The following is a 27,073-nucleotide window of genomic DNA, read 5'->3' on the forward strand; positions in this document are numbered from 1 at the left end:
AAGCCAAACGTCATATGCGGTCATTGGGTCAACTCTGCTCAATAGATGGCGCTCTAAACCGCCACGTAGAAATTCATTTGCTGTCATTTTCGCAAAAAGTGAGTAACCTACCGGCCTCATAGATTTATTTAGTTTTCTATTTATTGGTGTAAATTTCGACTATACTTACATTCAAATCAATTTCTGTATTATAGACGTCTTTGTCCGGAATTCATTACATATACGTTTTGGTCATTTTAAATTCATTTCATGAATTGTTATGCGAAGCTTAGGCTAGCTTAGCGCGTAGACACGTCGGGACAAACGTGAATTTTTGCGAGTGGGACTAGCTACTTCTAGATCTAGACTATGTGCTAAATACTAAAACCCTTCCCATAGAAATTGGACGTACGGTATCCCTATGCAGTCTATGTGCATTGCTCGCTCATGCAAAATTGTTCAATGCTTTTATTACCATATAATTGAAATTCAAACCTAATTCTTTGTGCATGTGAATTGTGAATGATTGTGATCGTGAGCTGGTGAGCTTGCTGAAGTCTGTGAAGAACGTGAATGTGAAGTTGAAGTAGGGTCTACAAGTTCTTCTCCATATAGATCTAACTTAGATCTAGCCTAGGTCTATACCTCAAAAGGCTGATTATCTCGGAACTCTAAAATATCTTTATCAAAACTGTGATTTAAAACGTAGCTCCATGAGAAATGCAGCCCGCGTATTGTAAACTAATGGAGTAATGAGTAAAGGTAGGCACATTCATGGGGCACTAGAGGGCGCTTCGGTCGCGTACGAAAATCTGAATGGCCTTGCTGCGGTGGGTCGGCAATAATCAGCCAAAACTTGGATATGGGAGGTTGGAAGGATATATCTTTTTTTATAATGTTATCCGGTCTTACCCTTAACCATCCTATCCTAGATCTAGACCTATGTTTAATCTATGTAGGAATAACATGCGAGTATGATAAGAGAAACATCGGGACCATTACTGAAGTAACTTTTAAAATATTAGCCTAGAAATGACCACCAAACGGAAAAAATTGACATTTTTCCCAACAAATCTTCATAAAGACTGAGTTATAAACAATTCACATCTAGGTACACTAATATGTAATACAAATATGATTTTCTGAAAATTCAGGTATGATTTTTTAAGTTTCTTTCAAGTATATTTCTGCGCATTGCAGCGCCAATATTCTTCACTGCTTCAAAATCACCCTTGATTTTTTTTTTTTGCAACGAATTTGATACGAGGTCTGCGAGTGTTCCCCGTTCCTTGCGTGTTGAAAGTTTGGTAATACATAGTTTGCATTGACTCGCGCACGAAAAAATGGTCAAAAACAAAATGTCAAATGAAGAAATAAACAAGCTTTTGTATAGTTATAAGAGTTCTACCGAGGTTTCTTTGTCGATTTAATTTATTATATAGTCTCAATTAGAATTCAGAATTATCTCACTGAAAAGTTAAGGAACCGACGATGTTCTCGATCGTAGTTATTTTCATTTTGCCAGCAGCCGATCTAGCGTTGTTTGGGCAAAAAGCTAGGCCGCTGCCTTCCCACCGCGAACCTTTCCGAGTCCCACTAAAATGGCGCGCTGCGGAGCTCCGAAGCTGCGTTGGTATCGCTGCAAACTCTCAGCCGCCTAGCTCCCCACGACGGACCATTCGCGGTATGGTGAGAGTGTGTGTGTGAGGTATGATTTTGGATTCGAGAACGCACGTAACGCTACCGTGCGCATCATTTAGAGCTGTCGAATGTGTATGACCAATTTTACATGTACGATTTTTAGTACAGATACTTGGTCAGTTTTCTTCTTATATCTTTGGTTTTACAACATTTAAAAATATAATTTCTTCAAATCTGCTCCTGACTCGGTTCAGACTAATTGTCTGATGTGTTTTCAAGTCAATTTTTTGAATATATTTTTTTGCATGAATTTGCCTAGTAAAGGAGGAGTTTTTCGGCCACTTAAGACAAAATCCTATTTTTTGGACCCTTTACTTCCTATTTATTATCATTTCTTGTTCAAATCATGAAGCAAATATTATTATTATTATAGCGAATAAGGCTTCGACGGGTAGTCGAATGCTCGAGTACCCGCACGGTTGACAACTACTCGGGTTCGATTTTTCGTACCCGAATATTCGGCCGCAAAAAAAAAAAAAAAAAAAAAAAATGTCCAGGCCCACGCTTACCTGTGCCAGGGAGAGCGGCGACCGCTGGCATGGTACCGTCGGTAAAAATGTTTCCCAACTCAAGCACTGTCAAACTCACCTTTCAAAAACTGGGACCAAATGTCCAGATTTCTGTTTGGACTTGGAGGAAAATGGATTATTCTGCCATCTTTGGTTTTTAAAACAGCATTGTTTACTGTTATTATTCTTATTAAATCGGCGCCATTCAACTGCAACTCAAAGTAAAATTGCATGCGTTTTCGGCGAGGGACCTGGGAAACTGCCGAGTGGTATGGTAGTGGCAAAAATTTAAAAAAAAAAAATCAATAAATCAAAAAATTAAAAAAAAAATCAAAAAAATTCAAAAAAATTCAAAAAAATTATAAAAAAACATGGCGTCCGAATATTCGAGTATTCGCTTGTGAGCCTGGGAGTGTACTCGGGTACCTCATTACACTGTTGTGCACAGCCTTAATAGCGAACCAGTTTTCGGCCGCAAAGTCAATAGGAGGCGTGCGCGCCGTGCGTTTCCGTGCTGATCTATAGCACTAGCGGGCGGAGCAGGTATCCCACGCCAGAGCTCCCCGGAGCTCGCCAGGCCGAAAACTAGTACTGCAGTGATCGAAAATTGGAATCTGAATTAGACAGAGATATCGTGTGTGCGTTGCGGTGTCCGGCTGCATTGATTTAATACATGTGGTGAGATACTTTTGAGCTTGCGACTAGCACAAAATCAGGCTCTTAATCTGAAAAATACTTGAAATAAAGCTCAATTTGTGGTACCCATATTTCTTACAGACACGCGTAAGATACTCATTTTTTCAGATTCGGGTAGCGGGACCACCGATTACATCGCTAAAATGTGATATTTTAGGATATATTTTTCATTGCAAATGGGGTTCTTCATTGACTCTGGCATGGTATGGTATGTTCGGGATATGTGATATGCTATTATGCGATGTATTTTAAAGGGATTTTACCATGCATCCAACCAATCGGCCAAAAACTGAAGATGGTCGATTACCCCCTCTTTTACTATAATTGGTCAGCATGCATGGTCAGCTCTACATATCGAGAACCTAACTAAGCCACTAAGCGAGCAATGCAAAGTGTGATTATTGTGTGTGTGTGTGTGGGGAATTGTGAAGACTGGTGATAATAGATCTAGGTCTACTAAAAGTATCGACTGTCGTGAGGTTTTCGGAGAGAAAACCCCCCTAAAAATCAGTCGAAATCGAGAGTGACAGACGTTTGCGTTTAAGTCAGTCTAAGTCTAACTGAGCCCCAGATCCTTATTAGGATAACGATTCAAACAGTGGGTTTGGTCACATTTTTTCAAACAGTAAAGAAGTAGTACTTAGTAGACTAATGACACTTTCAACTTACAATGTTTTTCAACTCCTCTTGGCATCCGGTCAACCACTTGAAATTATAATTTGAAGAAGTCCTTGATGGGAAAAAGGGTGATTCTTTGGCCTAACCCAATTCATCCATGTTGTACATTGTTGATTAAAATGGCGAAGAGAAAGTAGGCATGCGCGATTGCTGGGCAGCAAACATTCATGCTATAGAGTGCAGTTTGCTCAAAATTGCTGAATATATGCATGACTTGAAGAAAAAGATAACATGAATATAACTTGTGCATATTCAGCAATTTTGAAATTTGAAATTGAAATTAAGTATTTATTGTCCATTCAGAAGAAAACAATCCTACCAGTAAGAGTTTGTAGATCAATTTACAAAGAGATAATCGTAGACAGTTACAGTAATGGTAAACTATATTATTTCTCTTTATTCTGTCCACAGTTTTCAATTTTTTCTTCATTGTACTGAGGATCTGGAAACGGAATCAAGATGACGTCTGCTTTAGAGCTCTCCTGCTACACGCTCATTAACATGAACATGGACGTAGAGCCCCCTAACGAGATGCAGCTCAAAAACGACATAGGTAAGCAAAAAATCATCCAGTCAATAAGCCACCTCGGAGATAGCACTTGACAGATAACCTCCAAATATCCACAGACCTTTTACCAAGGAGATGTCCCACTTTGCACATTTTAGAACAATCACTGCCAAGGGTGATATTAATTTCAACTATTTCCTGGCTACTCTGGATAATAAATGGTAGTTAACGTTTTATATGCTTTCTAAATTAATGAGAAATCATCTTATAATAGAAATTAAGTTGTTTTATTGTCTTGTATTGGATCAGAGAAACCAATAAAGGTACCCAAATCACAAAATAATGTTTTTGAGACATGAGCTTTTCCTTTAAAGCATATCTGCACTAGTTTGGCCAGGAGGGATTAGACCTCCCTGCGTGGTCAATGCAGGTGGTTAATCTCATCAAATCAACTCTCAATTTTAACATAAGAAAAAGGGGACCTTGGGGATCAATGGGTACCGCTTAGGCATTGTTGGCTATATAGAGAGCGCAAGTAGCTCTACCGTAAGTAGTGCAGTGGGGCTTTAAAACAGTAGCTTTTTAATTAATGGCTTATACATGTTTGTATTGTGTTTTAACAGAGAAGGGAGATACCAAGACCAAGACTGAATCTCTGAAGAAGCTCATCTACATGATCCTCAACGGAGAGAAGTTTCCTGGAATCTTGATGCATGTCATCAGATTTCTACTGCCTCTCAAGGTATGTGTCTGATACCCAATATCTACAGTTCTACCAAGTTTACAAACGTGTTTCATACCTACAGTAGGGCTAACCACAACTAAGATTTTTTGTATTGTTCATTGTCATTAAAATAGTATTCAACATAAAAAGGTTTCACATTTTATGAGCCTCTTTTGGATTCTAAGTAGAAATATCAGTCAAAGAATTTCTCAGAGTTTTGTTGTTTACACGATTTACCCTGTGATGGCTAGGCTCTTTGGTCACTCAGTGTTTGGGGTTCAGGAAAGTCATAGAAAATTTAAAACAATTTTTTCTTCTTCTTTTTAGGTAAATACTTGTAGTTTTTGAGAAATATTTTTATTTATTTTCAAATTTTACTGAACAAAAGTCTTCATTTGAATTGGTGTTGGGCTTCAGAGATGCAACACAGACTAAAATGTATAATATATTCTAGACTCTAATGATGTCATGACTTGATTTTGGATCTTTTCCTAATCTTAAGGTTCTCTCCTTTTTTCTTCTCAGGACCACACGATCAAGAAGCTGCTGCTGATCTTCTGGGAGATTGTTCCCAAGACACACCCGGATGGCAAGCTCCTGCAGGAGATGATCCTTGTATGTGATGCATACAGGAAGGTAAGAACAGTGTACAACTATCTACGATTAATGCAGGGGCCCGTTCCTCGAAACCGTCATAAGTCTAACTTCTTGACTATCCCATTGAAACGTGTGTTATACAATTAACACACGTTTCAATGGGAATGGGAACCGTCCCCTGATAACTAGGTAATTTACATGTATGACCCTAGTCTTATCAGCAAACTGAATGCCAGCTGACGGACTATTGGCTATTTGGAATGATGTTGGCTTTACTTTGGTATGCTTTCATTTTATTTTTGGTGGTATGAAGGGATCGGGATGTAAAACGTGATTCATATTTGTGATATGCGAACAGATTGTTAACCACAGATTATACAGCCAAACCTGTCAGTGTCTATAAAGGCCACCCAAGGAATCAGAAAAAGTGGCCATTGTAGACATTTCAATGGGAATGGGAACCGTCCCCTGATGTATGATGTATGATGAAAAAAAGAAAAAAGATGCAGAAACCAATAAATCAAATCAAATCAAATCAAATCAAATCAAACTAGGTAATTTCTAGGCAGGTTCTATAATGCACATTTCTTTTCTGAGGGAGACAAAATACATGGCCACTGTAGACAAGTGGCCTGTATAAAGAGGTGTCCACTAAAGACAGCTTTGACTGTACCAGGGATACTCCTACTGAATTCCTTTCATCATTTCCTTAGTTTGTTGACCTCACACATCCAAAAAAGAGCATAGCAGAGGGTTGAGGGAAATTTGTGCATGTGTTGTTGAATTGTATTAAAAGAGGAATAAAATGGTTTATTGGTCAAGGAGGATAGACAAGGAAATAAACAATCATGGAACATCAGGAGTTTTAAGTCTGACAGACATGAGCGCTATACAAGAACCCACTATTATTATTATTATTAATATCGACACAAATAAAGGGCTAAGAAGCTTGCCCGATAGTGATGTCACTACAGCATCATGTGCATACCATTAACATAGGCCCATCAAATCATACCATAATATAACATCTGTGCCTCGAACCATGTTTAAGCACATTCTAATCATAAAGTTTCACCTGTCACTCTTGAAATCAGGCGGGCATGTACAAATCAATGTCAGTGTGAGACTATGTAGATGATTGAACGCTTAGCCACTAAAACCGTAACGCTTCCTTTTTTCCCTCCATACAGGATCTTCAGCATCCCAACGAGTTCATCCGCGGCTCCACCCTCCGCTTCCTCTGCAAGCTCAAGGAAGCCGAGCTCATCGAACCACTCATGCCCGCCATCAGGGCGTGTCTTGAGCATCGCCATAGTTATGTCAGGCGCAACGCAGTCTTGGCCATCTTCACCATCTACAAGTGCGTATCCTACTTTTGCCACTCGTTGCATGTTGCAATGTTTTATGAACGATTTTTCTTGCCCCGTTTTTTGTGTGGCTTCGTAGTCTCACATTTAATGCATGTTTTGACACACATGAAGGGAGCCTGCAGGGGGATGTTTCACAAAGATCCTTGGTCGAACTTAACTCTAAGTTGGACTTAAACATTATGGAGAGCCATTTCTAGCCTTAGAATAAAATAGATCCAAAAGCAAAAATTCAATTTTTTTAAATTTTTCATAAATTTCACATCAAGAACATGAAATCTCTTTGATGATAACAAATTTGAATGATTTGAATCAACATTTTATGCCTTCTAAAATAACTTTTACAAAATATTTTCAAAGATGCTAACGGCTTTCCATAATTGCTAAGTCTAACTTAGAGATAAGTTCAACTTAGCATCTTTGTGAAACACCCCCCTAGTCTTGCAAGTCAACACTAATTTACAGGACTTGCTTGCTGTGATATGTTTAGGGATTTTTTTCTCCTTATCCAAGGTTTTGTCTGTTTAACCTCAAGTCCTGTGCATCTTATGAAACCAACTATATAATCAATTCCTTCTTGATAGTTTGCACAGTGTAAAATATGCAGTGATTTGCAACAATTTAGACATTTTATTATATTGATGATTCCTGAACCTTGCAGTACACACCAATACTTATATGTATATTGATTCCACAACATTTATTTCACAATGCAATCGCATGACCAGAACTTAAATCCATCTTTAACAATCGCCGTCTATAATTGTTGTAATATGATAAATATTATCTTATCATTTCAGGAGCTTTGATACACTGATACCTGATGCCCCCGAGCTCATCCATAACTTCTTAGAACAGGAGCAGGATGCTTCCAGTAAGAGAAACGCCTTCATGATGTTGATACATGTTGACCAGGTAAGGCAGGGAGCAGCAAACTCTATGTGTATGTACTAAAGTATGCATGGCTATGTAAGGTACTTGTGTAGAGAAATTTGGAGGCCGTATATTCAATTTGCAAATTGGAGGAAAGTGATATCGTATGACAGTGTAACTTACAACATATGGCTTCTGAACAATACATCTTAATTGCTCATGTATGTACAAGATAAAAAAATACATTAAAATCAAATTACCTAGCGCTATATACAAATTGGTAAAATGTTGTCCTATTACAATTCTTGATATATACTGATAAAATATATTGTTAAGATTCTGGAGAATTCTTTGTTTTGAAATGTACAACAATTAAGTAATAAGACCAATTACTCCTTAAAATAAAATTTTATAAATAGTACCTTTGATTCAGAGCAAAACAGAAATTAATGCATTCAGATTTTTCCTGTTGTTACGTATCTGTATTTGTTATATATTGTAGGAGCGAGCTTTGGATTACCTGAGTACCTGTATTGATCAGATCCATTCCTTTAATGACATTCTACAAGAACTCAATATTATTATATATTTGTTTATTCTTTCTTTTTTCTTTTTTATTGTAGGAGCGAGCCTTGGATTACCTGAGTACCTGTATTGATCAGATTCATTCCTTCAATGACATTCTACAGCTGGTCATCGTTGAGCTTGTCTACAAGGTAAGGTACCAGGGACATCAAGCATTCATTCAAAGATGGTGCCATTTCAAGTTTGTTTAAAAAGTGGGAATAACATTCATTGATTCTTTTAGCGACTCGAGAAGAAGGAGAATTTTGAAAATAGATTTATGAAATTATGATGGTTCTGATTGCCCTCTTAGCATATTCCTCACTCTCCCTCCCTCCCTCCCCCTCTCTCTCTCTCTCTCTCTCTGTCCCTCCCTCTCTCTCCGTCTCTCTCTCTCATTCTCTTTATCTTTCTCTGTCCCTCCTCTCTCTCTCTCTCTCTCTCTCTCTCTCTCTCTCCTCTTTCTTTCTCTCTCTATCACTATATGCTTCTCCATCTCTCAACCCTCGCCTTTTCTCTCTCTCTCTCTCTCTCTCTCTCTCTCTGACACACACACTGTTTCACTCGTTTTGTCTAACTCTTTCATTCTCTGTCTAAACTTCCTCTCTATTTTTTCCCCAAAGCACTCCCAAAATTTATCTCTCACCTAAAAATGGCAAGCAGATATATTTTTTAAAAGTCTAAATGTTTGGGAATGATCGATTTATGTAGAACATATCTGTAAAAGACATTAATGATGGTAATAATCTCTCTACCTCTTAGGTGTGTCATACCAACCCATCTACATGTATATAAAAAAGTGTAAATGTTTGTGAAGGATCCATTTATGTAGAATATCTCTGTAAAAGATGATATTAAGATGTTAATAATCTCTCTATCTCTTAGGTGTGTCATACCAACCCCTCTGAGCGTGCCAGGTTTATCCGTTGCATCTACAACCTGCTTCAATCGTCCAGCCCTGCTGTGCGCTATGAAGCTGCAGGTACCTTGGTCACTCTGTCCAGCGCACCAACCGCTGTCAAGGTAAGCATTAAAGGGATTGGGTAACTTTGCCTCAGATTCTGAAACAAAATCATGGATTTAGCTCATGCTCCAATGATAATTATAAACCTTTAGGTCAGTCAGGAACCCCATGACGTTTACAAGCCGATCGCCTGTCTGATTATCAAGATATTTATGATTTGGAATCTAAATCAAATTTTGCGTTTTCCTAACGGTTTTCATAACACTACAGTCTATTGGGAAAAATGAGTATGGTAAAACCAGTCACTCACAGATTTTTACTTTTTTGAGGCACTTCTTGCTCATTTTGAAGCACAATATTTTAGGGCTTCAACATTACACCATATCACGAACACTGATAACACGTAGGGCTGGGCATCTCAGATTTAACATTGTTAAACGATGCCTTTAATGATATACTCCAGATATAATTAGGCAACACATTGCCGCAATAAGAATATGCCTAAAGCCATTGAATCGAATTGAACTGTACAGCATTGACATTTCTTGGAATGATGAACTGATGCTGAAAAGAGAAATATTTTTGACAGCATTGGTGATAATTTTTCTTTGGAAACTTCATGAAGCTTCATACTCTTGTTCTTTAAGATCTGTATAGCCACTGTCTTTCTAATATTGATCTGTAGGTAATTTGAGGAGGAATATTACCCACAGAGATTTATTAAGTTACAATCGAAGGTGCTTGGGTCTGATACATTTAAGTCTGGTATGGCATGTGAAACTTCATTCTAGTTCAGGAGTAAGAAGCTGTAATGCGAGAGACTTCAAGTCCCTGATCTGGATGGGTGGAAAGGGTGGGTGAGTTCTGGGTCAAATACTCTTTCAAAGTATACTTTCATGTATACTTTTTTACATTCTCATCAAGCTTTTGGTGTGATGCTGCTTTTCCAAGGTTATGTTCATAGGATTCTGTTCACTATTTCTATTTAATTGTTATTATGCCTAAGTACTGCTCTGTTGTATTTTCATCTGGAAGCAATTTGTAGCTCTTCACAAAAGAAGGTACATGTACATCAATAACTCTAATCTGTATGTTGTTCATTTTACAGGCCGCTGCATCTTGTTATATTGATCTGATCATCAAGGAAAGTGATAACAATGTCAAGCTGATCGTTCTCGATCGTCTCATCGCTCTCAAAGATACTCCCGCTCACGAGAAGGTCCTACAGGTATGTCATTATAACTTATTTTATGTATCCCATAAAGGGTGCATAATGCATAGAGTCAACAACTAAATTATTGCTACCCCATGTAAAAAAAAAAAAAACATAACTCATAACCCTTCATAACTCAAGAATAAAAGGTGGACTTTTTAATATATCACATTCTCAAGAATATGAATTGGGACAAATTAAATTTTAACATACTTCAAAAAAATTACCAAACTTGGTAAGGGTATTCATAATTTAATACTCAGATGAACCTACATCAGACTTACATTTAGAAAATATCGCATCCAAAGCATTTTAATAATTTTACTCAAAATCTTTGCAACATTTTTCATGATGTACATCATTTATGTTAACTTGGGTACTATTACTTTAGCAGTCAAAACTAAACAGTCTAGAGATTTCACCCACCTATTGTTAGTAGGCTTCTGCTTTGTCTGCAACTAATCTTGAGTGATTGTATCATTTTAAGGAATTGGTGATGGACATCCTGCGTGTGCTGTCTGCATCCGACCTGGAGGTCCGTCGTAAGACCCTGGACCTAGCCCTGGACCTCATCTCGTCTAGGAACATTGAAGAGGTGAGTTTGTTCGTTCGTTCGTTCGTGTCTCCTTCGATCAAGATAGTTTAATTATGTAAAGTTCCTTAATTAAATTAAATTAAATTAAGTTCTTCCATCGCCCGATTGCTGCAATGGCCGTAAGTGGCCGTAATGGTGAGTAAGATCACTAAAGACGTTCATCTTGTTGGGTGACGTATTCTGAAAATTAGTTCTTTCTTCACAATCAGTGGAATTTACCGGTTTTGGTAAGCTTCAACTTGCTGCACTGCAAGCTTCCTCAGACCTATGCTGTAGATGGTGCTGTTCCTGAATCAGTAAAACCATATGGTGTCCCATGTTGCCACCACCAATCACTCCATGAAGTGGCATAAGAGCATCATACTCTCACAAGACAGCACCAAGTCCATCAGATGGATAAGGGAGGACGTACATACACACACCGAACGTTACAATCCCATGAACAGAGACTTAGGACAATATCGTCACCCGGCTGGCAGAAGGGCGTTAGCGAACGAGCGACTCTAAAAGATTTTTATGCCTCCGTTACGAAGTAGCCGGAGGCATTATGTTTTCGGGTTGTCCGTCCGTCCGTACGTACGTCCGTACGTACGTACGTCCGTCCGTCCGTACGTCCCGTTCTCGTGATCGCGTTATCTGAAGAACCGATTGATGGATTCCTGCCAAACTTTATTCATGTATGTATCTTGCAGAGCCGATGAACTGATTAGATTTTGGGGTCACGAGGTCAAAGGTCAAAGGTCACAGGGCTCATTATGTATGCAAAAACAGCTCGTGATCGCGTTATCTCAAGAACCGATTGATGGATTCCTGCCAAACATTGGTCATGTATGTATCTTGCAGAGCCGATGAACTGATTAGATTTTGGGGTCACGAGGTCAAAGGTCAAAGGTCACATGGCTCATTATGTATGCAAAAACAGCTCGTGATCGCGTTATCTCAAGAACCAATTGATGGATTCCTGCCAAACTTACGTCATGTATGTTACTTGCAGAGCCGATGAACTGATTAGATTTTGGGGTCTTGGTCAAGGTCAAAGGTCATGCGGCTCATTATGTATGCAAAAAATTACTTGTGATCGCATTATCATTAGAACAGATTGATGGATTCCTGCCAAACTTAGATCATGTATGTATCTTGCAGAGCCAATGAACTGAGTAGATTCTTGGGTCATGAGGTCAAAGGTCAAATGTCATGGGCTCATTATGTATGCAAAAATAGCTTGTGAACGCATTCTCATTAGAACTGACAGATGGATTACTATTTAACTCAGGACATCTTGCAGAGCCAATGAACTGAGTACATTTTAGGGTCATGAGGTCAAAGATCAAAGGGTCATATATGTATATGAGAAATTGCTTTTTGGTTTGTAAACTTGCTCTATGACGGAGGCATCATTTTCGACTGCGCGCAGTCGAAGTTCCATCTAGTTTTTATATTTAAACTGCTTTCCGTCCCGAAAATTGGTTTAAAACTTAAAAGACTAATAGAAATGTTACAGTAGAACACGGCCACATTTTTTTCCCGGAAATAAATCAGTTTTATAAAAGTTTGAGGCGATTTAGTGCTAACGCCCTTCTGCTTAGTGCTTCATTTTTTACCTGAAATTCGAGCTAATGCCCTTCTGCCAGCCAGACGACGATATGCTCTTTCTTCAACGTACATTTTCATTCTACCATATCGTTGTATTGTTTCAGAGTTTCTCTCTTTTGAATAATTTTCCACCCTTGTCAAACTCTTGTGTAGATGGTGCTGGTGTTGAAGAAAGAAGTGAGCAAGACCCAGAGCGTCGGTGAGCATGAGGACACCGGTAAATACCGGCAGCTATTGGTGAGAACCCTCCATTCCTGCAGCGTCAAGTTCCCTGACGTAGCAGCCACGGTCATCCCATTGGTAAGATCAGTAGTTTTGTCCTTTTGGGACCATCTTTATTAGTCATCCAAGGGATTCTGTCAGATCATCCATTCCTAGGAGCTTAGAGAGTGATAGATTTGGAAAGATACAGAACTTCTGATAATTTTAACCTTCAGTAGAGTTTGTTATCTAACTCTAAATGACTCTATTTGACTAAGTTCAAGTCCCGGCAATGCATTGATCTACATTTGCCACTTTCCACCCAGGTGTTAAGGGGTCGTTTAACAATGTTAAATCTGAGAAACACAGCCCTTCGTGTTATCAGTATCTGTGATATGGTGTTAAATTGAAGCCCTAAAAAAATTGCTCTTCAAAATGATCAAGAAGTGCCTCAAAAAAGTAAAAATCTTTGAGTGATCGGTTTTACCACACTCTTTTCTTTCAATAGACTGTAGTGTTATGAAAACCATTTGGCAAAAGGTTTTCAAAATTTTAATTCAAATCATAAATATCTTGTTAATCAGACAGGTGATCGGCTTGTAAAAGTCATGGGGTTCCTGACTGACCTAAAGGTCTATAATTATCATTGCAGCATGAGCTAAATCCAGAATTTTGTTTCAGAATGTGAGACAAAGTTACCGAATCCCTTTAAATGGGTACCCGGTAGGATACGAAAGTTAATGTGGTTAGATGAGCAAGTGTGCAATTATAAAAATGCACCTGGCCAGAATTCTCTCCAGGGAGTGGAGAATGTGCATACATTGTCTGCGGGTAAGCCTGAACGAACTATTATTATTATTATAGTAGTTAAACCCTCTATATCTCATACCTGGTACAGCTGATGGAGTTCTTGAGTGACACCAATGAGCTGGCTGCGGCTGATGTTCTGGTCTTTGTACGAGAAGCTATAGAACGCTTTGAGCAGCTCAAGCCTCTAGTCATCAGTAAGCTACTTGAGGTCTTCCCAACAATCAAGGCTGTTAAGTGAGTAACCTAGTAGAAACTCCTAAGCAATTTTATAGCGCACTAGGCCTGTTTTCACCGGCTCGAGTTTGCCAAATAACCCGCCCTTTTAACTATCCCGATCGCAAATTAGCCAGTTAATTTGCCTCTTCATCAGCCCGCAGTTACAATTTGCGGGATATTTGGTTGAGAAAGTATCCCAAGAAATCTTGGTCTTTTTTCCAAAATATATTCCACTATTTTGGAAAATACGGGGTTATTTGGCAAACTCGAGCTGATGAAGACGAGCCTACTGTCACATATCCATGGCAAGCAAGTCTATATCAATTACATAGCAACTCTACATCAACTGTACAGCAACTATATAGTAGCTTCTTAATAAATATACAATGCATTTATTTATTAAACTGGCTGCAACCTACATAGCTATCTGGCAATTAATTTCCTTACGTAAGCTAGTCTGCTCCCTCTGCCTTGAGCTTTTGTCTCTTCATAGCCTTATGTATTATATGATACCAAATTCACAAACAGGTCAAATGTGTAGTAAAGCAAGTTGTAAAAATTTGCCATGCTTGGTTTGGCCAAAAATGGAATGTTCGTTGGTGTAGTTGTCATAATATTTGGTATTCATACTTCGATAATGCGTCAAGATATCAATATAGTTTGAAAATTGCTTGGGCATGTTTACTTATTGAGATGCTTCGTATTTGAGCTGATTTTCAAGAATCACATTTGCAATTTTGTTGTTGTTGTTGTTGCATGTATAGTCCCATCTGTTAACTTTTATGTTGTGATTTCTTAGGATCCATCGTGCAGCCCTGTGGATCCTGGGTGAGTACTGCACCACTATAGAGGACATCCAGAGCTTGATGACTGAGGTACGCAACCTCCTAGGTGAGATCCCAATCGTTGATGATGAAATCAAGAAGGCGGCTGGAGAAGACACCCAAGGTAATTGACGATGATGGTGGTGGTGGTGGTGGTGGTGGTGGTGGTGGTGGTGGTGGTGGCGGTGATGGTGGCGGTGATTTGCCACTCTCCACCCAGGTGTTAAAATGGGTGCCCGGTAGGATGCGAAAGCTAATGTGGTTTGATTAGCAAGTGGCGCTTGTAAAATGGCGACTGGCTGGAATGCTCCCCAGGGAGTGGAGAATGTGCATACCTTGTGTGCGGGTAAGCCTGAATCCGATGACCGGGGTAATAATATGTTCGGCGCCTAGAAACGTAGTATTAGGCGCATTATAAATGTGAGCTATTATAGTGGTGCTGGTGTGATGACGGTGGTGATGGTGGTGGTGATGGTGGTGATAGTGATGGTGGTGGTGGTTTTGGTGGTGGTGGTGGTGGTGGTGGTGGTAGTGGTGGTGATGATGATGGTGATGATGATGATGGTGGTAGTTTTGATGATGATGATGACGAAGACGACGATGGTGTTGGTGGTGGTGGTGGTGATGGTGATGAAGTATCCCCAGATATTCCTCTAAAAACGGGCAAAATTTCATTAAAGGAACAAGACATGTGGCCACTTGTTGCTGCCAATATACATTGTTTTGTTGCCTAAATCTCACTGATCAGCATGATGCAGTAATCATCTTATTCAAGCTTTTCTTAAGAGTGCAAATCATTGAGCCATGACATTTCTTTACCATGACTCAAAGCAACACGTTTTTCTTTCTTACAGAGGAGAACGTTCAGGTGTCTGCATCCAAACGTCTGGTCACAGAGATGGGAACATATGCTACACAGAGTGCCCTTAGTGTTGTTTCCACCAAGCAAGAGGAACAAAGGTGAGCCGTCAGTATACAATTTTTGTCCTAGTGTTAACAATCCACAGCACTAGATAATCCGTCGCTGTTTTCACGAAGTGACGGTAGTGAAAAAAAATTGCATTCACTTTGCGTTACGATTTTCCTCGCTACCGTCTCTTCGTGAAAATAGGGACGAATCATAGCAATAATATCTAAAAATATATTTTTGTATTGCAAATATTCGCATTACAATATACAGGGATGCCAACCATTACGGTTTCGCCGTATTTGTTCCGGTTTTATTGCTCATTCAATCAAAAGACAAATGAATAATGGAATTCGTGAAAACTGTGCCTTTTTTCCGGTGTCTCCTGCACAGACAATGTCAATCTTCCAACAAGTGTTTTGTATTTGTTGGTAGTAATTTTCTCATGCAGAGTAATTAGGGTAATTTATGCAAATAAGGTCATAAAATTCACATTTTTACCCATAAATCATATATTATTCATATGTAAACATTAGTTTTCACTACATATATTCTTTAGATCATTTGGAATAATATTACCAAAAAAAGATTGGAAGAGCGGTGTTATTCCTTATGTTATCTATTGATTTGATAATTTCTGATGGTTTTATTTTATCTCTCCCTTGCAGACCTGCTCTTCGTGGTTTCCTGATGGATGGTGATTTCTTTGTAGGGGCATGTCTGGCCACCGTTCTGACCAAGCTGGCTCTCCGCTATCTAGACCTCTCCAAGGACCAAAAGCAACAGAACGTAAGTCATGGTGACCGGGGTAATAATATATCTGTAAAGCGCTTAGGCACATGGTTGGATCGATGTATTGAGCGCTATATAAACACAGAATATTATTATTTTTATTATTATGACCTTTTAGCATTCACATATCTTGGGTGTCTTTTTCTTTTTCATTTAGAGAGCTGTTATGAATAATAGATGAAACATTATACCAGGGCTGTCTTTCACAAAGACTAAGATCCTCTTTAAGTTGGACCTAACTATGGCAGGCCGTTCATGCCACTGTTTGCTCACACCATTTACTGGCATTGGTCTCTCAAGGGACGTACAAATCATGGTCACAAATCTACAGAAATAACATTTTTTGATGATTCATTATTGAAGGAAAAAATATTATCTAAAGATCATTATGGTGAGAGCAAACAGTGGCATGAGTGGCTTGTCATAGTTAAGTCCAACTTAAAGTCGATCTTAGTCTTTGAGAAACACCCCCTTGAAATTTAAAGCAGTTTTCACTGTAACCAAGTACTTTCCAAGATTTTTTGAAACTTGAGAACTTATTTCATTGATGCTTGTGGATGTGATGAATCAATTTTTTTTTTTTGGATAAAGTAATCTGTATTTGAATAGTGCTTAATACATTGACAATGTCTCTAAGCGATTTACAGTATTACCCCAGTGATTGGATTCAGGCTTGCCCACTCAAAATGTTTGCACATTCTCCACTCCCTGGGAAGCACTCCAGCATTTTACAGACACACATAAGGCTGAGCAAACTACAAAGACTTTCGCTTCCTACAGGGTACCCATTTAACACCTGGGTGGAGAGTGGCAAAAGTGGATTAATGTCTTGCCAATTTCTTTTCTGTTTCTACATTCATGATTGCACTATGTGTTCTTATCTCGATATTCTGCATTTCTGAATGTTTCTTGCCATCTCCCCTCATCTGTAATGATAAGGACCCCCTTCCTCTCTCTCTGTCTCTCTCTCTATCTCTCTCTGTCTCTCTTTTGTCCCCTTCTCTCTCTCTCTCTCTCTCTCTCTTTATTTCTTTCTCCGTTTCTCTCTCTCTCTTTCTCATCACTCTAACTCTCCCTCTCCTATACACCTCTCCTTTTCTTTTCTTTTTTAACAAAAATTTGAATTTGATCAATGAATTTTTTTATAAAATGTCTGTCTGGCGCTACTCAGTGGCTGCCGGGCTCACGATCAATTGGGCAAAAAGAATTTCCGTTTCGGTTTAATAAAATTTGGAGTGGACTATTAGGTTATTATTATTATTATTATTATTATTATATGCTTGATTTGTTATTTATGTCATATTTTGTGTTATTTGAATCTGAATTACAATTGTATTGTATCTTTGTGAAATGGATCGCAATTCAGCCGTTGGCTGCGATAATCTTTTTAATAAACAATTTCTATCCATCTATCTGTCATTTTCAGAGATTCCTTGCTGAGTCTATGCTTATCATGGCCACTATCATTCACCTTGGAAAGTCAGGCCTCGCTAAAACGGTAAGTGAAAGTGAAATTCCAGGCCGAGGCTGTATGTTAAAAATTCAAGCAAATGAAATAAGTCATCTTTAGCATAATTTAATTTAGATTAAGTTGATTGATTGCTTTATCTGTAACATAATGTAATTTTTTATTGAATAATATTGTGTAATCGTGGTGCTGTCGTCCCGGCTTTTATTTTGTGTAAGTACATTGCTTCACTGAATAGCTGCTGGGACAACAGCAACACAGCACCTAGAAACGACGTATTAGGCACATTTTAAATACTCTCCCTCAATGGATTAAGAATAGCAGCTCTGCTGAAGTGTTAAAAAAACAATCTTAAGAAATGTCTGTTTAATTTAACTTATAATTGATTACCATAACCTTTCATGTCTGTACCTTTCCTATTGCACTTGGTATAAATGTATCATGTACGTATTTCATCTTTTGCACAAGCTGCGCCTTGAACATTTGACTGTCAAGTGGATTTGGCGCCTTATAAATCTTATGTATTATTATTATAAATGTGATCTATTATTATCATTATTATTATTACAGAATCGGTATTATTGATAATGACCTCTGACCTCTCATTTTTTTCACAGAACATCACCAACGACGACGTGGATCGCATCTCGACCTGTATCAGGGTCCTTGCAGAGCGTCATTCTCTCATCGGTGACATCTTCAATAGTGAGTGCCGTCACTCCCTCCACGCCATGCTACAGGCCAAACAGCTGGAGAGCAAAACTTCCGCTAAGGTGCAATGATTTTTGTTTTTTTGTCGCAAACTACTTGAAATATGTGTATTTGTGTTGTCTTTGGACTGTTTTTAATATTTTATATTCATGTTTGAATACATTTTCTATTGAAATTGAAAATCCATTCACATTTTTCTTGTAAATGATAGTTCTTGAATGTTCAGGTATTTCTTCTTCTTCTTCTTCTTCTTTAGGGTTAAGTCTACCTCCATCACAGTTGAAGATTCTTGTAGACTGAGGATGCCAATTAATTTGTATTATAACTGTTTATATTCTTGTGTATTTATCTGTTTTGTTTTTGCTGCTGTTATTTGTTTTATTGTTACCAAACGGGGCCTCATGGAAGACCACCAAATTGGTGATATGTGCCACCCTGTATGAATATGAGGAATAAAAGAGAAAAAAAATATTGTTTGTTGTCAATCAAATTCTGAATGTCTCTTTGTATTGGTGACAACACTTTCCAAGTTAAGGCTCCTTGACTCAGGGAACAAACTTCCAAACTATCATTTTTTGTATCCGCCTCTTTGGACTTTTTCAGGAAACTTTTAAAATTATCCTTTTCAGTCAGTGACCCAAACTGATGTCATTCTTTGATAATTGTGATGCTTTAAGGGGCTAAGACACAAAATGTGTTATAGCACTACATATGGGCAAGTCTAAAGTATTTAGTCATGTGTTGGCCAAAAGGTTACCAAATGTTTAGGAGCTGCGAACACAAAGTTGACAGAAAATGTCTCCCTTTCTCTTCATATTTGGTAATGTTAAATCTTTAGCAAGTCAGAAAAAATTATCAGATGGGCTTTAATCAGAGTTGTGGTCGGTAACTTTTGGGACTAAATAGCTTTGACTTCTGCTTACAGTTGCTTACATGAAAGTATTGTATGAGGGCTACTATATCTATTATATTAGGGTCTCTTTGCAATTTTTGTAAAATCTAACTTTGATCTTATTTTCTGTGTAGGGTCTGTTTGAGAAGAAGGTTACTAGCGTCCAGGCGGATGACCCTATCCACTTCCTCCAGCTCCTAGCCAAGGCTGACACCGGTAACACGGAGGATCAGCTGACCATGAGCTTGACCCTAGCGACCATGGGAACACCGGCTAGGAAGGAGCTTGCTGACCTATCGGCATCCAAACTCAGCAAGGTGAGCAGATGGTGGTGATGGTCCTGGTGGTGGTGGTGGTGGTGGTGGTGATGATGATGATGATGATGATGATGATGGTGATGATGGTGTTGGTGGTGGTGGTGGTGGTGGTGGTGGTAGTGATGATGATTGTAATTGTAATGATGCTGCTAATGATGTTAATGAAACTACTGATGGTGGTGATGATTATAATGCTGATGGGTGTGATGATGATGATGGTGATGATGATGAATGATGATGATGATGATGATGAATGATGATGATGATGATGATGATGATGATGATGATGATGATGATGATGATGATGATGATGATGATGATGATGATAGTGATGAGGATGATGATGATGATAGTGATGATGTTGGTGATAGTGATGATGATGATGATGATGATGATGATAATGATGATGAATGATGATGATGATGATGATGATGATGATGATGATGATGATGATGATGGTGATGATGATGATGATGATGATGGTGGTGATGATGATGGTGGTGGTGGTGGTGGTGGTGGTGATGAAGATGATAGTGGTGATTGTGAAGATGATGATGATGAGGTGAAAGAGCTTGCTGACCTATCGGCATCGAAACTCAGCAAGGTGAGCAGATGGTGGCGGTGGTGAAGATGTTCTTAACTATGGTGGTGGTGATGGTGGTGGTGTTGGTGGTGGTGGCTGCAGTTGTTATCATGGAGGTGGAAGTTACGCTGAGAAGGATTGCTCTGGCTAAAGGATATTGATGGTGATAATGAAGATAGTGATGAAGTTGATGATGATAATGGTGGTGGTGCTTTTGTGAAATTGTAATGAGAGGGACAGGATGCTATTTATAATACCGGTAGTTTAAAAGATCAAATTGGTAAATGTTTCATGAAAGTTGTGATCTTGATTATCATTATAAGAGAATTTTCAATATTGAAGGAAACAAAAGGGATGATTATGATTTTGTATGTAATTCTAACGCAGCCTTGATCTTTAACCATTACTTTTGCAGGTGACCCAATTGACAGGTTTCTCTGACCCAGTCTATGCCGAGGCTTACATCAATATCAACCAGTATGACATTGTTCTGGACGTCCTGATAGTCAACCAGACAAAAGATGTACTTCAGAACTGCTCCCTTGAATTGGCAACACTTGGTAAGTAGCCGAAAATTTCAGTATTTTCTTGTTTTTTACATTTTACTACAGGTTCTCAATCATTTATGTCTGAGAACCTCCAAGTTTGCTCCCCATTGGTCAATGCAGAGCACGTCTCGCTGGTCATTGCTATAGAGTTGAAGACAAAGCTGTGTGGGATGTGATCTGCAGGAGGCTGCCCTGCCCAAAAAAGGGGCCGACGCCCCACAAATTCAGAGATGTAATTGCCCGTATTCTTAATCATAGGTTTCTTTAAGGACATTCCTAGGGTCATGATTGAAAAGAGCAAGAGTTGTCCTAGAGTAAACTCTATCTTAATACTGAAGCCTTCACATGTTGATGACGTCTGAGAGTAGTTGTTAATGTTATACTTTTTTCTCTCTTTCTGTGTCTGGCCCTGTCTGTTTCTCTCTCTCTCACTCTCCATCTTTCTCTCTATCTCTATCTATCTTTGTCTGTCTCTCTCTTTCTCTCTCCCCTCTTTCTTTCTCCTTCTCTTTCTCTCTCCCTCCCTCTCTCTGTCCATCTCCCTTCCTTCCTCTCCCTCCCCCCTCTCTCTCTCTCTATTTCTCTCTCTCTCTCTCTCTCTTCTCTCAGGTGATTTGAAGCTAGTTGAGAAGCCTCAGCCGATGACGTTGGCTCCCCATGACTTCTGTAACATCAAGGCTAACATCAAGGTTGCCTCCACAGAGAACGGCATCATCTTTGGAAACATTGGTGAGTTATCATTTCATCCATCTATTATTTTGTTTTAACCTATACAAATTTGTTTGCTAAAAGGATTTTGGGGCAACCAGAAAGAAGATTTTTATCTAATGTACTTCAAACAAGCATAGAAATGCAAAAGAGTGTGAATATGATACATATGCAGTTTAACCTTGGTCGTAAAAAGCCCTTCTCCCCTGATATTTATTTATTTATTTAATTATTATTATTATTATTTTTTTTATTTTTTTTTGGGGGGGGGGGGTGCATGTTATGCATTCTAAATTTAAAGTACAAGTTTGTGAGAAACTGATGATTTAATACGGAAAACCTGGTTTACTCACTTGAAAGGAAGTGCTGAATAAAAGTTTATAGTAAAGTTAAATGTTGGTCACATTGTTTAGAGCTACTTTGCATGGAATTGTAATAATAATAATTATATTTGCTTATATAGCGCCTAACACTTACTTTATCAGAAGACTTTCTACGTTTGGTTTCCAAGGATTCATAAAACATTGCTATAATTATAATCCTGGACCCCGTCTTATAAAAACAGTTGCGATAAATCGTATCTTATTTGTGATTGATATCAACCGTAACTATGTACATAAGAGATAAGAGAAGGCAAACTTGGGATTGATGAGAGGAGTTTTTATTTATTTGGATCAATCTCAGCTCTATATATGGGCCTGATAATTACCCAATTTTTTCCTGATTTTTTCCTGATTTTTTCCTGATTTTTGTTTTTCTGATTTTTCCCCAATTTTCTTACTAAAAAAGGCTGGAATGTTGGATTTTTTTCTTCTTTTCCTGAATACTTTTTTTTTAGGGGGGGGGGGGGGGGGGAGTCAAGGAAGAAAAAAAACTTTGTTTTATTAGTGCTCACTATCACCCCTGTATATAAGACAGGACGCAACACTTGCATTTCTACATTTACTTTTTGATAACATTTGTCCATTTTAAGTCATTTCTCGTGTCTTCTTTTGCAGTGTATGATGTTTCTGGCTCTCAGAGCGACCGCAGCGTCGTGGTCCTGAATGACATTCACATTGATATCATGGATTACATCGTTCCCGCTTCCTGTACCGATGCTGAGTTTAGAACCATGTGGGCCGAGTTTGAATGGGAGAACAAGGTACTAGAAATGAGATCTTCACACTGTTTTACAATGAATAACAGTCAAATCACACATTTTTTTTTTTATGCTTTATAAAGTCTGTTTGTCTAACAAAGTGAATTTACACTCGGCTCCTTCAAGATAAAACGGTCGAACCTGCTTTAGTGACAAACTGTATAGCAACACCACCTGTCTACATAGACCACATATTTGTCGCCCTTGACAATTACTTCCTAATGAAACCTCTACAAAAGACCACCTGCTTATAAAGGCCACTTTTCTTGCCTCCCTTGAGGGGTCTTTACATACATGTTTCAGTGTACTGGATACAGCTGATATAATTTCATTGTTGAAAAGCGTGTTTATTCTCCTTTACAATTATGCCCCGTTCGTAATGATAATGTAAACACCTGATTATGGGGTGAAGTCAAAAGTGAAATATTGCAAAATGCAAGGTTATTGTCAATAGTAAATGAAGTCCATTCTCCAAACAAATGAATAATTCACTGTTTGCAATTCTGTCAAATAACATTGCAGTTCCTTCCTAATTATTTGGTTTGTTCATCCAAATTACAGGTGACAGTGAACACCAACATCAATGACCTTCGTGAGTATTTGAAGCATCTGATTTCATCGACCAACATGAGATGTCTGACACCCGAGAAGGTAAGATATCATTTAATGATTTATTTGTAAGCCTGTTATCAGACTTGGTGAATTGTTACATAAGGGAGAGGGTTGTCAGTTTCCATGTGCAAAATGCCATAATTCGCTGACACCAGACTTGGTGGAAATACCATTAATGGGTGTGCACGACTGCACACGGCAAAACCCATAGGCCTATCAATAAATAGCCCCTCCGTTTTCTGGTGAGTGTTTGTTTGTTTTACCTGACTGCTATGTGTATACTTGTAAGTACGTAACCAGGGGACCTAAGTATGGCTTTAGATCCTCTCAAACGGACTTGGTAATGAGGATTAATGCCTTACCCAAGGGCACAAGCCATTGACTTTGTTTCTAAACCCGGGACCTTCCTGTTAGGAGTCCATTGCTCTACCACTGAGCCCTTGCACGTCCTGCCTCCTGCCTCTTCTCGACTCCTATCTGAAAGTTTTCCTAACAAAGAATGTATATACATGTACATGCCTGGAATGCTCCCCAGGGAGTGGAGATTGTGCACACAGTGTGTGCTGGCAAGTATTGAATCCAATGACCGGGGTAACAGTATATCTGTAAAGGGCTTAGAGACATTTGTATTAAGCACTATATAAAAGCGGAATGTTATTATTGCTATGGTTCTTAATCCTTTGCAGGGTCTCTCTGGTGAGTGTGGATTCATGGCTGCCAATCTCTACGCCCGTTCCATCTTCGGTGAGGACGCACTCGCTAACGTGAGCATTGAGAAGCCGTCTTCCACCGAACCCAACGCTTCGGTCACAGGGCACGTCAGGATCCGAGCCAAGAGTCAGGTGAGTTTGTAACTAAGCTAAGTGCACATATTGCTTTTATTTTTAGTTGATTTGATTCGAATTCTCATATATCATGTAGCCAATGAGTGATTTCAAGTTGGGTGTTAGTGTTTAGAACAGTCAGAGGCTCTTAAATCGAGCTAAAAATTTGCTGATGAAATTAAGAGCCCGATACCAATATCAATATCGAAAGCTTAACACCACTGCACCGTGGCATCGTCACCAACCACAAACGTCGGTCCAGCAGACGACAATTTTGCAAAATCAATAACACTAGCTACCGGATGTTGACGACATTCAGAGGTCAAAGCCTTAACTCCAGCTGATTTCCATTTCGGTGTTTAAGCTAGTGTTAGTGTTTTTTAAACACTTACACCAGCCCTAAACACCCAACTTGAAATCACTCAATGTTAACATATATCAAGGACAACTTGTGGCTTTAAATAGTTACTCCAGCTTTTTTTTGTATTGCCTTTGAGTTGGTGAATGGGAGATTCTTCCAACCACCACAGTCATGGGTAAATTTTTTTTTTTTTTTTAAATTTTTTTTATTGTGCTGCCTTGAGTAATTGTGTGTTGTGTGAGGTGAAGAGAGGGATAATAAGTCAAACATGTAGAACTTTCTCCATACTTTCTACCTGCTCTGTTTCAAACCTTCCTTCCTTTTCTTTCCATTTTACTGTCTTTTTGCACTCTCTCTCTCCTCGCCATATAGCATTCGCGTTAGAGTACCGGTAGTCCTTTTAGATTGCAAAGTTGTTGTATATGCATTATGCAGGGTGTATCCTACAAAAATGAAGTTCTGATGATAAATTCATTAATTGTTATCACACATGGATCTGGCGCTGCTCAGTGGCTGCCGGGCTCACGATCAATTGGGCAAAAAGAATTTCCGTTTCGGTTTAATACAATTTGGAGTGGACTATTAGGCTATTATTATTATTATTATTATTAAATCATACCTTTTTTTTATTGTACGTATAATATTTTGAGCAAATTTCATCAGGGGTAAAAATATATATATAGGATTATCTAATTCAAACGAGATTTGTCGGGCTTGTCTTTCTATCCTTAATTGGATCATTCCATTTTTTCTTTGTTTTTATTTTCAGGGAATGGCTCTGAGCATGGGTGACAAGATCAACCTCTCACAGAAGAAGGACAAGAACGTGAAGTAGAGTAGGTGGGACTACAACGAGAATCAATGATATACTTAGAAATTCTACTACTGTGCTTCAACTCCGTAGTCCATATTTTACTATAATCTAAACCCAACATGGTACAGCGAAACCTGTCTATAAAAAACACCAAGAGAGACAAGAAAAGCGATCTGTATAGGCAGGTGGTCTTCGTGTACAGATTCCTTTAGTACAGGTTTCAATGAGAAACCATTTTCAAGGGATACAAAAAATGTGGTCTGTGTAGACAGGTGATCACTAGAGCAGGGTTGACTGTACTGTGCTTCTACTCAGTAATCCATATTTTATTCAAATCTAAACCTAACGTACTAGCTAAGTTGAGGTGGAATTTAGCAAAGGAAAGTAGACGAGGACTGCACTTTTTCATTGGTTTACATGACTGTGATGTCACAATGTGTTTATCTGAATTATTGGAATATGAGACTTTATGTTTAAACTAATGTATGTTATAAAACACAGTATTAATTATGCTATTCAGTTAAAAAATGTTTTATAATAATGTTAATAATAGTAATATACAAAAGTAATATTAGGGCGAGTCAAAGGTATTGGGTATGTTGTGTCATGCATTATCATGAAAAAGGAAAAGTACATGGAGAAGAAAAAAAGCAAGTGTCATTTCCTTGTTATTTTTTCCGAAGTTCATAAGATCTACTAAAAATAATAATGTTTGTAATGTATGCGACAAATAAAGTGGGTCTGCACAATATGACGTTGAACTCAAAGAGGGCAAATTGCTTGATTTAGAGGTCATCCTTATCCTTAAGATAACCTTGACCTCATTGTATTTCCTTATAGCTGTCAGCTTTACTTCTATTGGTCTTGACCTTTCAGAACCCACGCAATGTTATTATCAGAGCAAGAGATTAATTTGTAGTTCAAAGGTCAAAATGGTTGATTTAGAGGTCATCCTTATCCTTAAGATAAACTTGACCTCATTGTATTTCCTTATAGCTGTCAGCTTGACCTTTTGGATCCCACACAATGTTATTATCATAGCAAGAGATTAATTTGTAGTTCAAAGGGCAAACTGCTTTATTTAGAGGTCATCCCTATCTCAAACATAAACTTGACCTCATTGTACATTTCCTTATAGCTTTACTTCTATTGATCTTGACCTTAAGAACTGATCTTTAGAACCCACACAATGTTATTATCAGAGCCAGAGGAAGTTTGATCACTGATAAATCAGAGCGAAAAGGAAGTAAATAACATTTGTGATCAGACGTTGAAGGGTAGACCATCACCTAGGACTTCCTTTCGGCCATTGACTCATTTCAACCAAGTCGTGTGAGAAGGCACTTTAAGTTTGTAAACATGTGTCACAAATACAACCCAAATGTAAACTGCATGGTGTATGTAGAGTACAGTAGTTATAAATACATTATCATCAAGTCTTTTTATTCTTTTCTCAGATATTTCATACTTGTATAATTATGGTTTTGGTAATTATGGTATATGTGACAGCTCTATAATCATCACATTTGTGCATCGTCAGTTCAAGAGTTTTGATATTTATTCACATGTCCTTGTACAAGTTTGTCACACAGCCGCCAAACGTTCCCATTTTGGAGGAATGGTTTTAACTTTTTGCCTTTAAAGTATTGTTTTGAACCCCAGATCCTTCTCTTTTTATGAAAACTTCTGCAATAATAATAATAATAATAATAATAATAACAACAACAAGTAGCACTTAGCATGTTGTACATGGTACAACTATATCACAGCGTTTATTGAATTA

General features: G+C 38.4%; 1 protein-coding gene across 1 annotated transcript; it reads left to right on the forward strand.

The window, feature by feature from the left end:
* The first annotated feature begins 21 nt into the window (after positions 1–21).
* LOC582249 (coatomer subunit beta) lies at positions 22–26,997 on the forward strand. The gene is made up of 24 exons (XM_030988533.1): positions 22–98; positions 3,975–4,116; positions 4,695–4,813; positions 5,321–5,431; positions 6,583–6,752; positions 7,560–7,674; positions 8,256–8,348; positions 9,082–9,219; positions 10,269–10,388; positions 10,861–10,968; positions 12,715–12,861; positions 13,661–13,806; positions 14,588–14,736; positions 15,467–15,572; positions 16,188–16,308; positions 17,738–17,809; positions 18,397–18,552; positions 19,517–19,699; positions 20,698–20,842; positions 21,440–21,559; positions 22,537–22,682; positions 23,241–23,330; positions 23,978–24,133; positions 25,246–26,997. Exons 2-24 carry the CDS (start codon positions 4,023–4,025, stop codon positions 25,309–25,311), a joined length of 2,871 nt encoding a protein of 956 aa, XP_030844393.1. The 5' UTR covers positions 22–98; positions 3,975–4,022; the 3' UTR covers positions 25,312–26,997.
* The last annotated feature ends 76 nt before the right edge of the window (positions 26,998–27,073 follow it).

Source organism: Strongylocentrotus purpuratus, unplaced genomic scaffold, assembly GCF_000002235.5.
Source record: "Strongylocentrotus purpuratus isolate Spur 01 unplaced genomic scaffold, Spur_5.0 spur5_scaffold_17, whole genome shotgun sequence".
NCBI classification, from domain to species: domain Eukaryota; kingdom Metazoa; phylum Echinodermata; class Echinoidea; order Camarodonta; family Strongylocentrotidae; genus Strongylocentrotus; species Strongylocentrotus purpuratus.